The 19,176-nt window shown below is 36.8% G+C and overlaps 1 protein-coding gene across 2 annotated transcripts in view; it reads right to left on the bottom strand.

The window, feature by feature from the left end:
• TLK2 (tousled like kinase 2) overlaps nt 1-19,176 on the bottom strand; it is a 99,220-nt gene that overhangs the window by 63,177 nt on the left and 16,867 nt on the right. For both annotated transcript variants that reach the window (XM_033090903.1, XM_033090905.1), the window contains exon 3: nt 88-159. In XM_033090903.1, the coding sequence (XP_032946794.1) occupies nt 88-159 (72 nt within the window). The remainder of the gene's footprint in view (nt 1-87; nt 160-19,176) is intronic.

Here is a 19,176-nt window from a genome sequence, read left to right as displayed (position 1 = left end):
CTAACAGACCCCTGCAATTATGCGATCGTTTAACCTAGACTCCAAGTGTGGGAATATGAAAAGTCTTTCAATGGATATGGCTCTTACCTCTACTTCTTTATCACTCAAGGATCCCACGCTGCACAAGCTCTGGTTTGAAGACTCACTATTGAGCGGCCCCTGGAAAGGAAAAAAAGGAATCAAAAGAAACTGATTTGAGATGGCAGCAAAAGTGAGGAATAAGCCTGTTGACTTTGATGTCAAGGCCAAGAGGTCAGAGGCCAAGAGGTAACAACTGCAACACCTCCAAGCCAACTTGCAAAGCACTCCACCAGCTGAGGTACCCTCAAGCTAAAATGCTCTAGCTACTATTATTTTCATTTCCTTTACAAATCCTGTACTCATGTGCACATTTTCCCTTCTAGAATACTTCCACACGCAGGGAATTCATTCTTGAAGGAAAATAAGCAGGCCAAATCAATCCTCTTGGCCTCTTGTATCATTCAGGTACAAGTTGAGGGCTCCTTAGGAGGGGGTGTCAGGGACCATAATGAAGGAAATGCTTTTCTGAGTCATGTTTAAGGAAGCATGACTGCTGCTAGCTCAAAAAACAGTTACAAGGGATTGACTTCTGGTCTAATAGCATGAGCTCTGCTAGCCCGCTACTCAGTGAAACTGGTAAAAATTATTTAAACACACACACACACACACACACACACACACACACACTCAAATTCAAAGCCCCTGGAAATGGTCCCAAAGGACAACAGCAAATGAACAATTATTCAATAAAATCTATGAAGATTCAGTCTGATAGGTGAAGTCTGTGTTCCCTGCTGCCCAACCCTCGCTTGTGGAACAGAGGCTCTATCTCAGGTATGGTCCACTGAGAATACTGGGGCCCCAATAGCCCTTTCACCCAGCTCATGAGGGGGTGGTTCCACACCAGGAGAGATAGCTGCTGTGTAAGCAGCACCCCCACCCCTATCCCGGGGCCAGGGCTCATTCGTAGAGCGAAAAGATCACTCACAGAAAAGCTCACCACTGTCCCCACCCCCAGCTCCAGAACCCTGGCTCAGATATTTTACCTCAGGGGGTAAAAGCAGAAACCGGTAGCACCAAATCTCTTCCAAGGGCCCTAACTTCATTCCCAAGGATATGGACTGGTTTACATCTAAGGGTGTTTCTCAAGAACAGTGGAGGTTGTAGTAAAAGGCAACTGGAAGGAGATTCTTGAATGTAATGAAAATACAGCCTCAACTGTAGGCCAGTTAGTTTGCAGGAGAGAACCAGGGAATAAGACATCTGGGAGGAGTCCTCCAGGGGTCAGAACACACAGCAAACACTGACCTCAGAAACTCCTCCTTCCAAGGAGTCCCACTTTGATTGGATTAGTGTGTGGAGGAATGTGTGCCTCAGGGCATCGTTGGAAATAGAACAATCTGGGCCATTAGCAGAGTTTAGCAGCTGGGCTGGTCAGGGAAAGAGAGGCCGACCAGTACCAGTCATCCCAGGGTGGCTGAGGCAGATCTACAGCTGTGCCTCCCTGGGGAACACCACCGGCGGCTTGACGCCGTGGAGATGGGGTCGTAGAATAGACTTCACTAAAATAACCCAGGCAGTCATTGAACAAATAAACAAGCAAATAACAATAACAAGTCCCAAGGGATGGGATGAGAAATCAGTACCCAGAGCTGCTGCAATATGTCATCTAAAATGACCAGTTTCCAACAAAAAAAATCATGAGGCATACGAAGAAATAGGTAAGTAACACCCATATGGGGGCAGAAGGGAGAGGGAGAAAGCAGACAAAAGACACTGCCTGTTAGAGTGATTAGATGTTGGACTTAACAGAAAAATATTTCAAAATAGCCATTATAAATAGGTTCAGAGGAAACCATAATTAAAATTAAACAAGTAAAGAAAGATATGGATGACAATGTTGCATCAAATAGAGAATATCAATAGACATAGAAATTACATATATTAAAAAACAAAACAAAAACAAATGGAAATTCTGCAGTTGAAAACTACAATAACAAAGTTTAAAATGCACTAGAAAGGCTTAAGAGTAAAACTGAATAGGCAGAAGAAATAATCAGCAAATTTGAAGATAGATCAGTAAGAGATTATGGAAGCTGAAAAACAGAAAATAGAAGAAAAATAAACGGCACCAGAGAAAAGTGGGAAACTGTAAAGTATATTACCATGTACATAACTGGGTAACAAAGGAGAGAGCAAGAAAAGAACAGAAAAAATATTCAAAGAAACAATGGCTTAAAACTTGTCAAATGTGTTAAAAAAAAGTAACTTACACATCCAGGAAACTTAGTGGACTCCAAGAGCATAAACACCGAGACCCACAAACAGATACATCATAAGAAAAATATTCAAAGGCAAAGACAAGGAGAAGACAGTGAAAGTAGAAATAGGACACATCATTTTCAAAGGAATCCCAATTGAGATTAACAGCTGACTTCTGAGGAAAAACAATGGAACCCAGAAGACAGCATATATTCACAGTATGAGAAGGGAAAAAAAATCAACCAAGAATCCTACACTGAGCAACATAATCTTTCAAAAATGAAAGCAAAAAAAAGACTTTCTAAGATAAACAAAAAAGGAACTTATTCAACCTGATAAAGAGCATCTACAAACAAAAAACAAAACAAAACTACAGTTAACATCATATTTAACTGTGAAAGACTGGATGCTTTCCCCTAAGATCTGGAATACGAGAAGAATGTCTGCTCTCACCATATCTATTCAACATTGTACTAAAGGTTCTATTCAGGCAAGAAGGGGGAGGGGACGCAAAGTGGGGAAAAAAAGAAATACAAGATATTCAGATTGGAATGACAGAGGCAAAACTAACCCAATTCACAGATGACATGATCTTGTATAAAAACCACAAGGGATCTACTAAAATACTAATAAATGAATTCAGCAAGGTTGAAGGATACAAAATCAATATACAAAATCAATTTCTTCCTATAAATTTGCAATGAAAAATCTGAAAGTGAAATTTAAAAAAAAACACAATTCTATTCACATTAGCATTAAAAAAATACACAGGAATAAACAAAAAATAGTACAAAACTTATACTCTAAAAACCACCAAAGGCGGGGGAGAAGGGGGCACGAATGGCTCAGTTGGTTAGAGAGCAAGCTCTTAACAACAAGGTTGCCGGTTCAATTCCCGCATGGGATGGTAGGCTGTGCCCTCTGCAACCAAGATTGAAAACGTCAACTGGACTTGGAGCTGAGCTGCGCCCTCCACAACGAGACTGAAGTACAATGACTTGGAGCTGATGGGCCCTGGAGAAACACTGTTCCCCAATAAAAAAAAATAAACACAGATCAATGGAACAGAATTAAGAGTCCAGAGATAAATCCATAATCTACAGTCAAATGATTACTGACAAAGGTACCAAGACCAATATGGGAAAGAATAGTCTTTTCAGTAAATAGTGCTGAGACAACTGGATAACCAAAGATAAAACAATGAAGTTAGAGCTTTATTTCACACCATACACAAAAATTAACTCAAAATGGTTCAAGGACTTAAACAGCAGAGTTCTAAAACAGAGGTAAACCTTCATGACCTCTGGGTAAACAGAGGTAAACCTTCATGAATGGGCAAAGGCTTCTTAGATATGACACCAAAAGAACAAACAAAAGAAAATAAACTGAACTTTTTCAAAATTAAAAACTTCTGTGGTTGAAAGGACACTATCGACAAAGCAAAAGGACAATGCACAAAACGGGAGAAGATATTTGCAAATCACATACCTGATAATGGGCTTGTTATGCTGTATAAAGAACTCTTACAGTTCAATAATGAAAAGACCAATAATCCAATTTAAAAATGGGCAAAAGATATCTGAATAGACATTTCTCCAAAGACGACGTACAAATGGCCAATAAGCACATGACAAGAAGCTCAACATAATTATCCAATGGAGAAATACAAATCAAAACCACAGAGATTACCACTTTACATCTGTGAGGATGTCTAGAATCAAAAAGACAACAAGAGGGGACGGCCAGTTAGCTCAGTTGGTTAGAGCTGCTCTTAACAACAAGCTTGCCAGTTCAATACCCACATGGGCCACTGTGAGCTGTGCCCTTCACAACTAGATTGAAACAACTACTTGACTTGGAGATGATGGGTCCAGGAAAAACACATCTAAAAAATAAATTTTAAAAAAAGTTAAAAAAAAAAGAAAAGACAACAAGAAGAGCTGGCAACAATATGGAGAAACTGGAACCTTCACATAAGTACACTGAACATAAAATGGCACAGCTCCTTTTGGGCGGACGGTTGGCTCAGATGGTTAGAGGCAAGCTCTGGGCAACGGGGCTGCTGGTTCGATTCCTACGTGGGCCAGTGAGCTGTGCTCTCCACAACTAGATTGAAGACAACGAGCTGCCGCTCAGCTCTCCAGGTGGCCAGATGGCTCAGTTGGTTGGAGCGCGGGATCTCAACCACAACATTGCTGGTTGGACTCGAGTCCCACAAGGGATGATGGGCGCTGACCTCCGCAACTAAGATTGAACACGGCACCTTGAGCTGAGCTGCCGCTGAGCTCCTGGATGGCTCAGTTGGTTGGAGTGCATCCTCTCAACCACAAGGTTGCCGGCTCAACTCCCACAAGGGATGGTGGGCTGTGCCCCCGGCAACTAGCAACGACAACTGGACCTGGAACTGAGCTGCACCCTCCACAACTAAGACTGAAAGGACAACAACTTGAAGGTGAATGGCACCCTCCACAACTAAGATCGAAAGGACAACAACTTGAAGCTGAACGGTGCCCTCCACAACTAAGATTGAAAGGACAACAACTTGACTTGGAATAAAGTCCTGGAAGTATACACTGTTCCCCAATAAAGTCCTGTTCCCCTTCTCCAATAAAATCTTTAAAAAAAGAAAAAATGGTACAGCTCCTTTCAAAAATAGGCAGTTCCTCAAACAATTAAATGACCCAGAATGCTACTATTAGGTATACACTGAAGAAAAATGAAAACGTGTACACACAAAAACTTGTTTATAGCAGCATTATTCACAAAAGATGAAAACCCAAATGTTCATCAACTGATAAATGGAGAAACAAAATGCAGTATGTCCATACAATGGAATATTATTGGGCAATAAAAAGGAAGTCAGTACTGGTAACATGCTATAATATAGACAAACCTAGAAAACATTTTGCTAAGTAAAAGAAGCCCTCACAACAGACCACATATTAAATGATTCCATTCCTGCGAAAATCCAGAATAGGGAAATCTAAGGCAGAAATTAGGGCTTGCTTAGAGTAGGAGTTGGGGGGATATGAGGTGATAGCTAAAGAATGTGGGGTTTCTTTTTGAGTTGCTAAAAATGTTCTAAAACTGTTGATGGTTGTCTGTATATATGAATATACAAAAACCCAATGAATTATGTATTTTAAATGGGAGAATTATATGGTATGTGAATTATATTTCAATAAAGCTGTTAAAAAACAACAGCTAGGCTTAGTGTCAGAAATAATTTATATTCTTATTAGGGTGTATTAGGTGTTCTTTTCACTGTATCCTAAAGCACTATTTTTAAACTGTAATTTACACAATATACCAGAGAGCTTCATAGTGAGATACTTGTGAGGTTGCAAAGAAAAATAATAAAGTGAAACTAGGGAGAAGAAATAAAATCATCTATTTCCAGGGACATAAATCAACAAAAGACCTACTCCTAGAAAGATACAGAGTCTCATGATGTTTTAAATGGGAAAAAAAAATTTTATTTACATAAGAATTCTATAGCAATTTAAATTGAACATTTTTATGCACCAATTTTAAAAATATTCTTTCATGAATTATCTTTATTGTAACCACTATGAAGCATTTTCCCCCTTGGATAGTATAAAACCATAAGCTGTATTTTAACTGTCCACCTTACCCACCAAATATATCCCTCACTTCCAGACGGAAATGGCAAGTGATAAATACAGACAAGGGAGAACTGAAGAAACTTTTTTATTAGCAATGACGAATAATGAAATAAACTATAAAGTATATATAACAGTGGTGTGTACTTGTAGTGTTTGAAATATCAATCAATGCAAGAGGCACAGGATCTCAACTAAAAGGTCTGTCCTTTTCTGAAGCGCAGTATCCCAAACTATAATAAAATCATTAGAGTAAATTTAATTAGCAAGGATACCCTGCCTGTTCTAAAACAACATACTCTCTAGTAAGAGAGCTAACCAAAGGCTTTTAGGCAAACTGAGTGTTATCTTTTAAAAATGTCACTATCATTTAAAAAACAAGGAAAAAAGGCAGAAAAAACCACTAAATTAGGGGAAGATAAAAACGCATGACTAAATTCAACATATGATCCTGGATTTGACCCTGGATATCAAAACAAAGCAAAACCAACAGCTATAAAAGTCATTACTGGGACAAAGGCAGAAACTGAATATGGACCACATATTAGACAATCAAGTCCTTTTACAAACTAGTCTATTACTATCAGTTCCTCAATTGTAAATTTTCTCATTTATTGCATCTTTTTACTAAGGTGCTTTGTAAGTTTTGTATGAGTTCATATTCAGCTTTGGGAGAGTCTTCAACGTTTCAGGTGTTAAAGAGCAGCCCCAAAGGCATTTTAATGGTTGACTCTGCCAGTACCCTGAACACTCATCAATTCCAAACGCATTAATCCATTCGTTTTCCTACCCAGGATTTCCACACAAGGTTGGAGTTTCCATTTCTTATAGGTGACTTTTAGCAGCCACAACCCAAAGTTAATTGGCTCAATTCTGTCCTTTGTCCTGGACTGTTAGGCAGTTTTGTCTAGTTCATAGACAAGCTTGCCCCTTCCAATTGCAAGCGTAATACAGTCCCAGTTCTGGCCTTTGACCTCAATTACTATCCCCAGAAGTAAATTAAACCCCAAGACATGAGAGCTTATGGGCCATCAAGAATTAACTCCCTCCCACGCACCACTGTGATTTCTTCACATATTTGAAGCTACCTATAATAACTGAGATTTGATTTTTCCTATTTTTCAGATACTGCTTACTGCTGAAACTATAATTTCCATGTCATTTAGCAAGTCACTCTACTGAACTATTATTCTTTCTAACCATCTCTCAGTTTGTTCCTTTTGATTTAGTTGTCTGAACATAAAGTCATAGCATTTATAAAAAAATAAGTTTATATCTGCCTTTCCAGTTTTATATCTCTTATCTGTTTCACATTTTACTACATTGAATAAAACATAATCATCATAATACTGTTTTGCTTTTTCAAGATAACTCCTCTAGCTCTTTACCATTAAAAATTCTATTAAAGATCTCAAATAACCAAAACAATCCGGTAAAAGAACAACAAAGTTGGAGGTATCCCACTTTCTGATTTTCAAACTTATTACAAAGCTACAGTAATCAGAACAGCATAGCACTGGCATAAAAACAGACATATATACAAATGGAATAGAATAGAGAACCCAGAAATAAACCCTTGCACATATGGTCAAATTATTTTTTTTCCATTTTTGTCTTTGCTGATTCTCCCCTGCCCCCCATCTTGTTGAAATATAATTGACATGTAGCTCTGTATAAGTTTAAGGTGTACTACATAATGACTTGACATAAAATGATTTTTGACAAGGGTGACAAGTCCTTTCAATGAGGAAATGGTATTGGGAAAACTGGATATATCCACATGCTAAAGAATTAAGTTGGGCCCTTACCTTATACTATACAAAAATTAACTCAAAATGGTAGACACCCAAAACACAGTCCACCAACCAAAACAACAGATAAATTCGACTACATCAAAATGAAAAACCTCTGTGCATCAAAGGACATGATCAACAGAATGAAAAGTCAACCTAAGGAATGGGAGAAAATATTTGCAAATTATGTATCTCATGATAAGGGGTTAATATCCAGAATATACAGAGAATTCTTATACATTAACAAGAACAAAACAAACATCCCAATTAAAAAATGGGCAAAGGACTTGAATAGACATTTCCCGAAAGATACACAAATGGCCAACAAACACATGAAAAGATACATCACTAATCATTAGGGAAATGCAAATCAAAATCAGTGAGATATTATTTCACCTCACATCCAATAGAATGGTTGCTATAAAAAAAACCCAGAAAATAATAAATGCTGACAAGGAGGTGGAAAAATTGGAACTGCCGTACACTGTTGGTTGGAATGTAAAATGGTGCAGTCACTGTGGAAAATAGTATGGCGGTTCCTTAAAAAATTAAAAATAGAACAATCATGTGTTATAACAATTCTTTTGGGTATACACCCCAAAAAATTGAAAACAGGGTCTCAAAGACTTATTTGCAAATCCATGTTCATAGCAGCATTATTCACAATAGCCAAACGGTGGAAGCAACACAGGTGTCCATTGACATGTGTATGAATGAATAAACAAAATGTAGTATACAATGGACTGTTACGACTATTATTCAGCCTTAAAAAGGTAATTCTGACACATGCTACAAAATGCATGAACCTTGAGGACATTATGCTAAGTGAGAAAGCCAGTTACAAAAAGACGAATACTGTACGATTCCACTTACATGAGGTACCCAGAATAGTCAAATTCATAGAGACAGAAGTAGGATAGTAGATACAGTGGAAGGAGGGAGGAACGGGGAGCTGTTGTTCAGTGAGTACGGAAGTTCAGTTTTGGAAGATGAAACCAGTTCTGGAGATTGGCTGTACAACAAGTAGTAGTTAACACTACGGTACACTTAAAAATGATTAAGACGGTATATTTTATATTATGTGTATTTTACCACAATTAAAACTTAAAAAAAACTATTTTTTAAATTAGAAAGTGTATGCAAATGCTTTTTAAAAATTATTTATTTGCTATTGTAATAATTATAATGACCAGCACTTTTGTAGCACTTTTGTGGGCTGGGCATTCTATATTAGCACTTTAATTCTCATAGCTGATAAAAACAGATTTAGACAAATATGCCCCACTGATTTTTGACAAAGGTACAAAAGCAATTCGATATTCTTTTCAACAAATGGTGCTACAGCAATTAGACATTCCTAGGCAAAAATACGACCTCAACTTAACCCTCATACTTTATTTAAAAAATTAACTCCAACAGGATCAAGAACTTAATATGAAATATAAAACCATAAAACTTTTAGGAAAAACAGGGAGAAAAATCTTCATAACTCAGGACTAGGTGACGAGGTCTTAGAATTGCAACCAAGAGCTTGATTCATAAAAGAAAAAAATTAATAAGTGAAACCTCACCAAAATTAAAAATTTTTACTCAGCAAAATACCCTATAAATAGGATGAAGAGATGTATCACAGACTGAAAAAAATATCTGCAAACCACATAGCTGACAAAGGACTTGGTATTAAACTATACAAAGAACTCAAAATGCAAGTTTTTTTTTTTAAATCCAATTAGAAAATGGCAAAAGACACGAACAGACATTTCACTGAAGAGGATATAAAGATGGCTAATAAGCATAAGAAAAGATATTCAACATCATTAGCCAGCCATTAGGGGAATACAAATTCCAACCACAATAAGATTTCATTACACACCATCAAATGCTAAAATAAAAATAGTGACAACCCTAAATGTTGGCAAGTATATAGAAAAACAATCACTCATACATTGCTAGTGAGAATAAAAAACGGTATAGCCAATTTAGAAAACCGTTTGGCAGCTTCTTTTAAAACTAAAAATGCACTTAACACTTATCATACGACCCAGCAATTATACTAATGAACATATGTTCCAGGGAAATAATGTACATGCAAAAATCTGTACACAAATGTTCACAGCAGCTTTCTTCATAATAGCCCCAAACTGAAAACAAACCAAATGTCCTTCAATGGATGAATGGTTAAGTAAACTGGTATAACCAGACAATCTCAAAAGGATGTATACCATATATACCTCGAAATAATGAGTTTATGGAGATGGAAAACAGATTAGTGTTTGCCAGGAGTTAGGGTTTCAATGAGGGGGCGAGGTAGGGTGGCTACAAAGGCGTAGTAGAAGAGAGCCTTGTGGTGATGGAACAGTTCTACGTCTCGATTGTGGTGGTAGTTACAAGAAACTACACAGGCGATAAAACTGCAAAGAAAAACGTACGCACAAATGATGCAGGTATAACATGGAATTTGAATGAGTTTTGTGGATTTTACCAACGTCAATTTCCTGGTTTTAATACTGCATGAAAATTACACAAGATGCTCACATTGGGGGAAAAGGGGTGCATGGAACCTCTCTGTACATTTTTTGCAACTTCCTTTGAATATAGAATTATTTTGAAACAAAGTTTTTTTTAAGTTTTTATATTTCATGTATTCTTTACTTGCTATATTATTGTTTTACATGAGAATTATGAATTCCTTGAAAGCTTAGGGAGAGACCACCAGTAACTAGAGAGTAGATTTTTGCCCCACTTCCAGGAATAAGAAAGAGGAGGAAGTAGTTTTATAATCGCCTCAATTTTTCCTGGGTTATATGAGTCGACTCTGATTTTTCACATCTTATTTCGCACACGTTAATTCCTACTAGCTTTGAGTGAAATTATCTCCTTCACTGAGACTTTCATATTAACATCATATGAGTAGAACTAACAGCACCCATTTCCAATTTTTTCTTTTTACAGGTCCTTAGGATCTTTTGTTACACCCAATTTACTCCCTCCATTTTTCTCTTAGTTTCCTAATTTTCCAACTCTGGATTGATTAATTCCAATTCTTCTGTTTTGCAGTGTATTTATTTCTTCTTGTAGTTTTATTATTTTTCTTTTTTCTTTTTCCTGTAACCTTAGAATTGAATGGCAAATTCAAACTCTTGTGTGTTAAGTACTTCTTTGTCCACATTATATGTTTAATTACATGGTATTTTCATTTATTTTATTTTCTAAGTAAAATGGCCTGTTATTTGATATCTGATATACAATAGCTATTTAGGAGAATACATACTAATATCTACGTAAGTCACTGGGGAGGAGAAACTGTCCCTTAAGAAGAGTCATCTCAGGCTCAAAAAGAAGCCAGTAAGAATTTTTTTTAAAAAAGTATGACAAGTTTTAGACTCCTAAGTAAAAAATAAAAAAGCTCCATTTTCTATGCCAACATTTAAACTGTTTACCCTGTTTCCTGCTACTAACGATTTTTTAAAGTAAAAAACCAAATGGACAATTTAAAAAATAGATGAGAGTCAAGTTCCTTGTTTTAAAAAAAAACTATCGTTTCCAAAAATAAAACACATTTTTAATATACTTAAAATGCACTTTTTGGGGGTGGCTTTAAAAAAAAATATGTCAGTTACAAGCCTAAAGAAAACTTTGTAGGTAAGTTATAAATCATGAAAACTAAGGTCAAGATACAAATGTTGACAACCAGCCTTTAACACATAAATGAAGCTCATGTAAACCAAGGAAAATCTGTGGAAGTAAGGGCCAAAGGTTAATCTTTCACTCCTGTAAAAGTTTAAATGTCAACATTTATTGAGTTTCTAAAGTCTTCATTTCCTCCTTGGATTAAATAGGCATCTTAAAAGGGATTGACAACAGTGGACAAAAGTTAAACTTGATTAAGTATAAAGGAGCACAGCTGACAACAGAGTTAATCTGCCTCAGGTAGTAAAGACACTCTATTAAAGGCAAGACCTAATGGAAAATTAAAACTAAGTGTGTCTATAATTTTTTTAGTCATTAGTAGCAGCACCACTTTTACACACCATAGCAGAGTCAAATCATCAATTAAAACTGTCTCACTCCCAAAGACCTATGACACTGGCTAGTAGATATAGTGTTCTTAACAGTGAAGGAGATGGGAAGTCTACTAAATTTTTACTTGACTTGTACAAGCAGAGCTCTAGCTCAAATGAACAAAAGCCTAATTTGAGTCATTAAAAAGAGAAAGTCATGGCCCCTCAATCAATCCCAAGATCAGAGTCTGTTTACAGACGCAGAACCCATTGAATGGGTCTCCTTGAGGAAGGATCCCACTACACTGCCAGAAACTTAACACTGTCAGTCTTTCACCAAGCCTTCCTCCAAAAGGCTAAGGTCTTTTACAAGGGTGACGGTGCACTGGGGAAAATGAAATAATCATAGACTTTTCGAGGATTACTAGACACTGGCTCTGAACTGACATTAATTCCAGAAGACCCAAAACATCACTGTGGTCCACCTGTCAGAATATGGGCTTATGGAGGTCAGGTGATCGATGGAGATTTAGTTCAGGTCCGTCTAATAGTGGGTGCCTTTACCCATCCTGTGGTTATTTCCCCAGTTTCAGAATGTATAACTGGAACAGACATAGTCAGCAACTGGCAGAATCCCCACATTACTTCCTGAATGTTCCCAATTTAGCAGACAGCACTGCACCCCTTTGACTTATAAAACTGTCTTCAACAACACTCCTCTTAAGAAAACAATTTTTAAAGAACAAATGAACTTTGACTTATTTAAAAACTGCAGTACTATCACAATCTAGTCCAATACAATTTTTATAACTGTAAGCCAAGCTAACTGAGGTAGCTCTTTACTATGATAACCGACCTTGATATTAAGTGAAGCTAACTAATCTAGAAAACCAGAAGAAACGTTCAATGCAATCAACTGGCTTACCTCTTCTAACGATAGTAGCAAACATACTTGGGTGGCAAAGATAAAATGATAAGGTCCATTTCTGACTTCCATTTAATTTTGACCAAAAGTGGGGTAATTTTACTGTACACTTGAAGCTAACATAATGTTTTATGTCAATTATACTTCAATTAAAAAAATAAAGTCTCAACACCCCCCCAATAAAAGATGGGGTAATTTTAAATGTATTTTAGTAAGCAAATGTATTCCAGTATACTGTCAAGAAAATCCTTAACAAACATAAATGATTTTTTAGTAATATTTCAGTTATGCCAAATCTTAACCATGTGATTTAGTAACATCCAATTCCAAACAGCAAGCCCAACAATAAGAACAGTAAGAAATCTTTTAACTGTCTTCTCTTCTGGACACCTGCCTATGGAAGTCTATGTAATTCACTCAAGACCTGGTGCGTGTAATCAAAAAGACAGATAATAATGCGTTGGCAAGGATATGGAGAAAGTTTAACCCTCACACACTGCTAGTGGGGATGGAGCACCTGCTTTGGACATTAGTCTGGCAGTTCCTCAAATGGTTAAACTAATCACTAAAAAAGTATAGAGATTTACATTAGGTTCAGCCTTGAATGCACTTATGTCTCAACCTTTCGACCCAGCAATTCCATTCCTAGGAATATACCCAAGAGAAATGAAAACGTAACTGTACACAAAGACATGTACAAAACAATTCACAGCACCATTATTCATAAAAGCCAAAAAATGGAAACAACCCAAATGTCCACCAACTGAAGAATGAACAGATGAACAAAATGTGGTCTATCTATACAACGGAATATTATTTGGTAATAAAAAGAAATGAAGTTGGACACATGCTATAACATGAATGAACCTTGAAAACATGATGGTAAGTGAAAGAAGCCAGTCACAAAGGACCACATATTATTGTATGATCCATTTACATGAAATGTTCAGAATAGACAAATCTATAGAGAAAGAAAGTGGATTAGTGGTTGCCCAGAGCTGAAAGGGATAGAGGTTTCGAAGGTGACAGCTATGGGTTTCTATGGGATAAGGGTTTCTTTTTGAGGTGACGAAAATGTTCTATAATTTACTGTGGTAATGGTTGCACAATTCCGTAAATACACTAAGCCACTCAATCCTACATTTGAGTGAATTGTACGATGTGTGAATTATATCACAATAAAGCCGTTAAAGGAAAAGATCCAGTGCAATTTTGCGGAACACAGGAAGTGTTCCAACCATGGGACTGTCCGCTGTCCGGGTGAGTACCAGGCGAGCAGCAGAGATTCCTGCCCTCCAGCGCCTCCTGATCGGCCATGGAAACGATTAGGTTACTGGTTTCTCCTCTAATTTTCAAATCCTTCATTTCATTTAATATTTCTTATAATGAGTGACAAAACCCTGTTCTACAAATGTATTTACAGGATGACTGTTTAAAGAACAGTGATCAAAACTAGATCTACGTACTGCAACATCTATAGGGCAGATCTCAAAATCATCTGCTGAGTGAAAAACAAGCAAGTGGCAGAACAATAGTGATTCAATTTTTGTAAAAATCACATGCAAATGTCAGTATTGTATGTTTTCTAATGGGTAAACGTGATGCAGGTGGGTAAGTACAGTATTTTTAAAAATAGAGACGTACCAAACTTCCCCGAGCTATTACAGTATGCAAGCATTCCTTATATAACTGAAAATTAATCACTAAAAAAACTAATACTAAGGAAAAGAGCAGGGCTTCAATATACATACAAGCAATAGTCATGTGGATGGGCTACTATACACTTCACTAGAAAGCTCACAATTTAGACTTCAACTTTTCTCCTTACGTTAAACTCTCCTTTTATAGATTAAAAACTACAAATTCAATATTTACAAGTGGAAAAAAGAAGCTCTGTGTAAAATCCTGGGGCATATTCCCAGTAAAGACAATATAGAAGAAATGGTCATAAGAATAAGAACAAAAACATAAACACTGACATAATCCGGATTTAATATATCCAAGAGATATATAACACTGAAGAAAGTTTGATCACAACAAGTTTAGCTTCCTGGCTTTTACTGTTTTGAAGAGATAATTAATTAATCTGTAAGAAACACACCTACTGCCACCTCCTATAGAAAACAGTACAACAAAATTCCTATTGCGGAGCCCGATATGTCAGTATGATGACAGGGGGCAGGAGTCTTAAATTCCAGTTCTGCCACTTAATGCTTGTGGCACAACAAAAGTCAACTGCTCTCTCTGAGCCTCAGTTTACTCATTTATAAAAAGCCAGGAAGACATCACTAATGCTCTTTATGCCCCTTCAAGGGCTAGAATTTAAGATTAGAATTTTAAATTTATATAATCAATGACGACCTCCCACACACACAACTTAGCTGTTTCCAGTGTCCACTTATGTGGATGGGGAAAGACAGTCGGGAGATTGTCCATCAAGGCACGGCAATCTTACCTGCTCACCTTCCAATTCCAAAAATTACACTGCTATCCCATCATCAAAGATGGCAGCACATTTGGTATAACCCATGTAGACGCTTAGCTAGGTTACTGTTACTTATGCCAATAAAGAACAGTGTTTCCCAAAGCACATGGCCTATGGCTCAGACTTAAACCAGCATGGCGGTCTAAACAGATTGACAATGACTCGGATTCAAGTGTATTAAAGTCATTTTAAAAATGGTATGTTGACATATCAGCTGTGAGGAGTATCATTAATCATATCACCCGACTGTTTTTTCTTCAGACTTACTTTTAAAATAAATAGATTCAAAATTAGCACTATAAAAATTAATCTCACTTACTTGCATTTCCTGAATGGGAAACAGTGGGATGGCCCAGGGGTGTGACCAATAGAAAAATGATTGAGAACAGCTGGTAGCGACAGTTTAAAGTCAGAGAAGTGTGGAACTGAACCACTGTATGAAACTGGGCAAATCACTTAAGCTCTATGAGCTCTGGTCTTCTCATCTGTGATAAAAGAGGAAAAACCACCTACCTTAGGGATATTGCAAGGATTAAACAATACTGTATGTTGGGGAAGGGGTAAAACACGCCTGAACTACAGCTGGTGCTCAGTGAAGATCAGTTACCTCTTTTCCCCTTCATGGGAGTATGGGAGGATATGCATCCTTACCGTGAAACTTGAACCAACCAAGCCAAGCAGTTTTAACCACCATACAAACTGCTAAGCATGTATTCCAATAAAATACTTTGCTCCACATAGAGGCCAGATTATTCAACAAGTCACACTATTTACAATCTAACGAAAAGGTAAAGGCTTTGGACCACTCATCTTAAAAAAAACAACAACAACAAAAACCCCCTACTAACTAGCAACGGCAACTGGACCTGGAGCTGAGGTGCGCCCTCCACAACTAAGACTGAAAGGACAACAACTTGACTTGGAAAAAAGTCCTGGAAGTACACACTGTTCCCCAATAAAGTCCTGTTCCCCTTCCCCAATAAAATCTTAAAAAAAAAAAAAAAAAAACCCTGCTAAACCAAAGCTGGAAACTGAGCTCCCTAAATCTATTTCTCTCTTCGATCTCCACTAGATTATGAACTCATGAGGGCAGGGAACCACCTTTTTTATTCACTACTACATCCCTAGAATAGTATCTATTACACAATAGGTGTTTAATAAAGGTTCACTCATAAACAAATGAATTTTCTTTAATCTTTTGTACCTCAATGTCCTCATCCATGAAATGGGAATACAAGGTAACTTCTATTACAAAAACTCTAAACAAACATTCTCGCTCTTCTGTTCTTGGGAATGTTTTTTATACTATTTGGCACTACTGTAAATGGTACTGCTTTTAAAATTTCAATTACCACCTGTACATTGCTAGTATACACAAATACAACTGATTTACATAAACTTAAACTCTAGTACTTTTTTATAGTTTAAGTTTTCTACATGCACAATAATGTCATCTACAAGACATCTAAAAAATAAACTTAATTATACTTTTCCTTCCCAAACTATAAGCTTATTCCTGTACCTGTCTCAATGCACTGGCTGCCACCTTCAGAACACGTTGAATAAAAGTTGTGAGAAGGAATATCCTTGACTTGTTCTGGACATTAGGGTGAAAGCATTCAGTCTTTTATCATTAACTATTAGGTTCACTATTGGTTTCTCCTAGATGCCTTTTATCATCAGGTGGAGGATGTTCCCTTCTATTCTTAGTTAACTGAGAGTTTTTACCACAAATTAGTGCAGAACTTTGTTCACATGTTTTTTATGCATCTATTACAAGGTCATTTAGCTTTTCTCCTTTAGTCTACTAATATGGCGAATTACACTGACTTTTTTTTTTTAAGGAGGGCGCAGTTCACAGTGGCCCATATGGGGATCGAACTGGCAACCTTGGTGTTCTTAGCACCACGCTCTAACCAACTGAGCGAACCAGCCACCCCATACATTGACTTTTAACATTAAATCATCCTTGCAATTGGGATTAAACCCAACTGGTCATAATGTGTGTATACACGCACACACACATTAACATACACACATATTGCTAGATTCAATTTGCTAATATTTGGTTAATGATTTTTGCATATATATTCATGAGGAACACTGAGCTATAGTTTTCTTTTTTTCCTAACGTCTTTACCTGGGTTGATATCAAGGTAATGCTGCCCTCAGAAGTGTTTTCTGAAATTTGTGAAAAACTTGTGACTATCTCTTCCTTAAATGTTTGATATAATTCATCAATAAAGCCAAGTGGGTATGGACTTTACTTTGTGGAAAGGCTTTTTATTACAAATCCAGCGTCTTTAATAAATATAGTTATTCAGACATGCTTTCTACTTCACTTATTTCAGCTCTTCGTTTCTCTCCTACTTAGTTTGTTCTTTATTTAGCTTCTTAAGGCAGAAAGCTTGGGTCACTGATTGTTAGACCCTTCTTTTGAAGCTATAAGTTTCCTTCTAAAGCACTGCTTAGGCTGCATCCCACAAATTTAATACGTGTATATAGTGTTTTCATTTTCATTCAGTGCAAAATATTTTCTAACTTCCCTTGTGAATTCTTCTTTGACCTAAAGGTTATTTAGAAGTATGTTATTTAACTTTCAAATATTTGAAAAATGTCCAAATATCTTTTTTTTTATTTCTCATTTAATTCCGTTGTAGTCATAGTAGTACTCTCTATATAATTTCACTCCTTTTAAATTTGTTGAAACATGTTTTATAGCTCAGCATATAGTCTATTTTGGTAAATGTTCCAGGTGCACTTGAAAAGAATGTCGGCATAGGCAGTGTTCTGTAAATGTCACTTAGGGATGACAGTCCATTGACAGTATTGTCTAAATCTGTACCTTTGCCAATTTTTTTGCCTACTTGCTCTATCAATTATTGAGAAAGAATGTTGCAATTTCCAACTCTAATTGTGAATTTGTCTATTGCTCCTTTCAACTATCAGTTTTTGCTTCACTATGTTATTAGATGCATAAACATTTAGGACTGCCGGGCCTTATCAATAAATTGATCCTTTTTTCATTATTAAATGTGCTTCATTAACCTTTTATAATATTTTCCTTGTTCTAAAGTCTCCTTTGTCTAATACAAATAGTCACTCCAGCCTTTTTATACTTACTGTTTACATAATATCTTTTTCCATATAAATATAAATATAAATATAAAGATGCAGGGTAAATATAAAGTGCGTTTCTTATAACAGCATACGAGGTCTGACAATTAAGTTCATGAACTTGTTGCAACGATGTTACTAACCTTTTTTGATATCAGAGGGATTATTCATTAAGAATTTGTATCAACTGAACAAACAGTTAACCAAGTTTACTATTTGGAAGTGCTGAAAAGGCTGGGTGAAACAAACAACCTGAACTTTTCGCCAACAATTCATGGCTCTTGCATCACGACAATGCACCAGCTCACACGGCACTGTGAGGGAGTTTTCAACCAGTAAACAAATAACTGTATTGGAACACGCTCCCTATTCACCTGATCTGGCCCCCAATGACTTCTTTCTTTACCCAAAGATAAAGGAAATATTAAAAAGAAGACATTTTGATGACATTCAGGACATTAAGGGTAATACGACGACAGCTCTGATGGCCATTCAAGAGAGTTCCAAAGTTGCTTTGAAGGGTGGACTAGGCACTGGCATTGGTGCATAGCTTCCCTAGGGGAGTACTTCAAAGGTGACCGTAGTGATATTCAGCAATGAGGTGCGTAGCATTTTTTCTAGGATGAGTTCACAGACTTAAATGGCAGACCTTGTTGTACAGGTAGATCATACAAGGTGTGATCAAACAATACAGTGAACGTTTAAATAAAAAATAATTTATTACAGTAAAAGACACATTTCCATTAATCCCCCTCAAAATACTCTCCCTCACTTCGAACACACTTATCCCATCGTTCTTGCCACTTTCTGAAGCAGTTCTGGAAGTCCTCTTTCCTGAGCGTCTTTAGTTGCACTGTTGTGGCTGCCTCCATGTCCTCAATCGATTCCAAACATTTACCTTTCATGATCATTTTGACTTTGGGGAAGAGCCAGAAGTTGCACGGTGCCA

This window comes from Rhinolophus ferrumequinum, chromosome 21, assembly GCF_004115265.2.
Source record: "Rhinolophus ferrumequinum isolate MPI-CBG mRhiFer1 chromosome 21, mRhiFer1_v1.p, whole genome shotgun sequence".
NCBI lineage: Eukaryota > Metazoa > Chordata > Mammalia > Chiroptera > Rhinolophidae > Rhinolophus > Rhinolophus ferrumequinum.
Note: the sequence above shows the minus strand (reverse complement) of the source record. Positions and strands in the feature narration are given on the sequence as shown.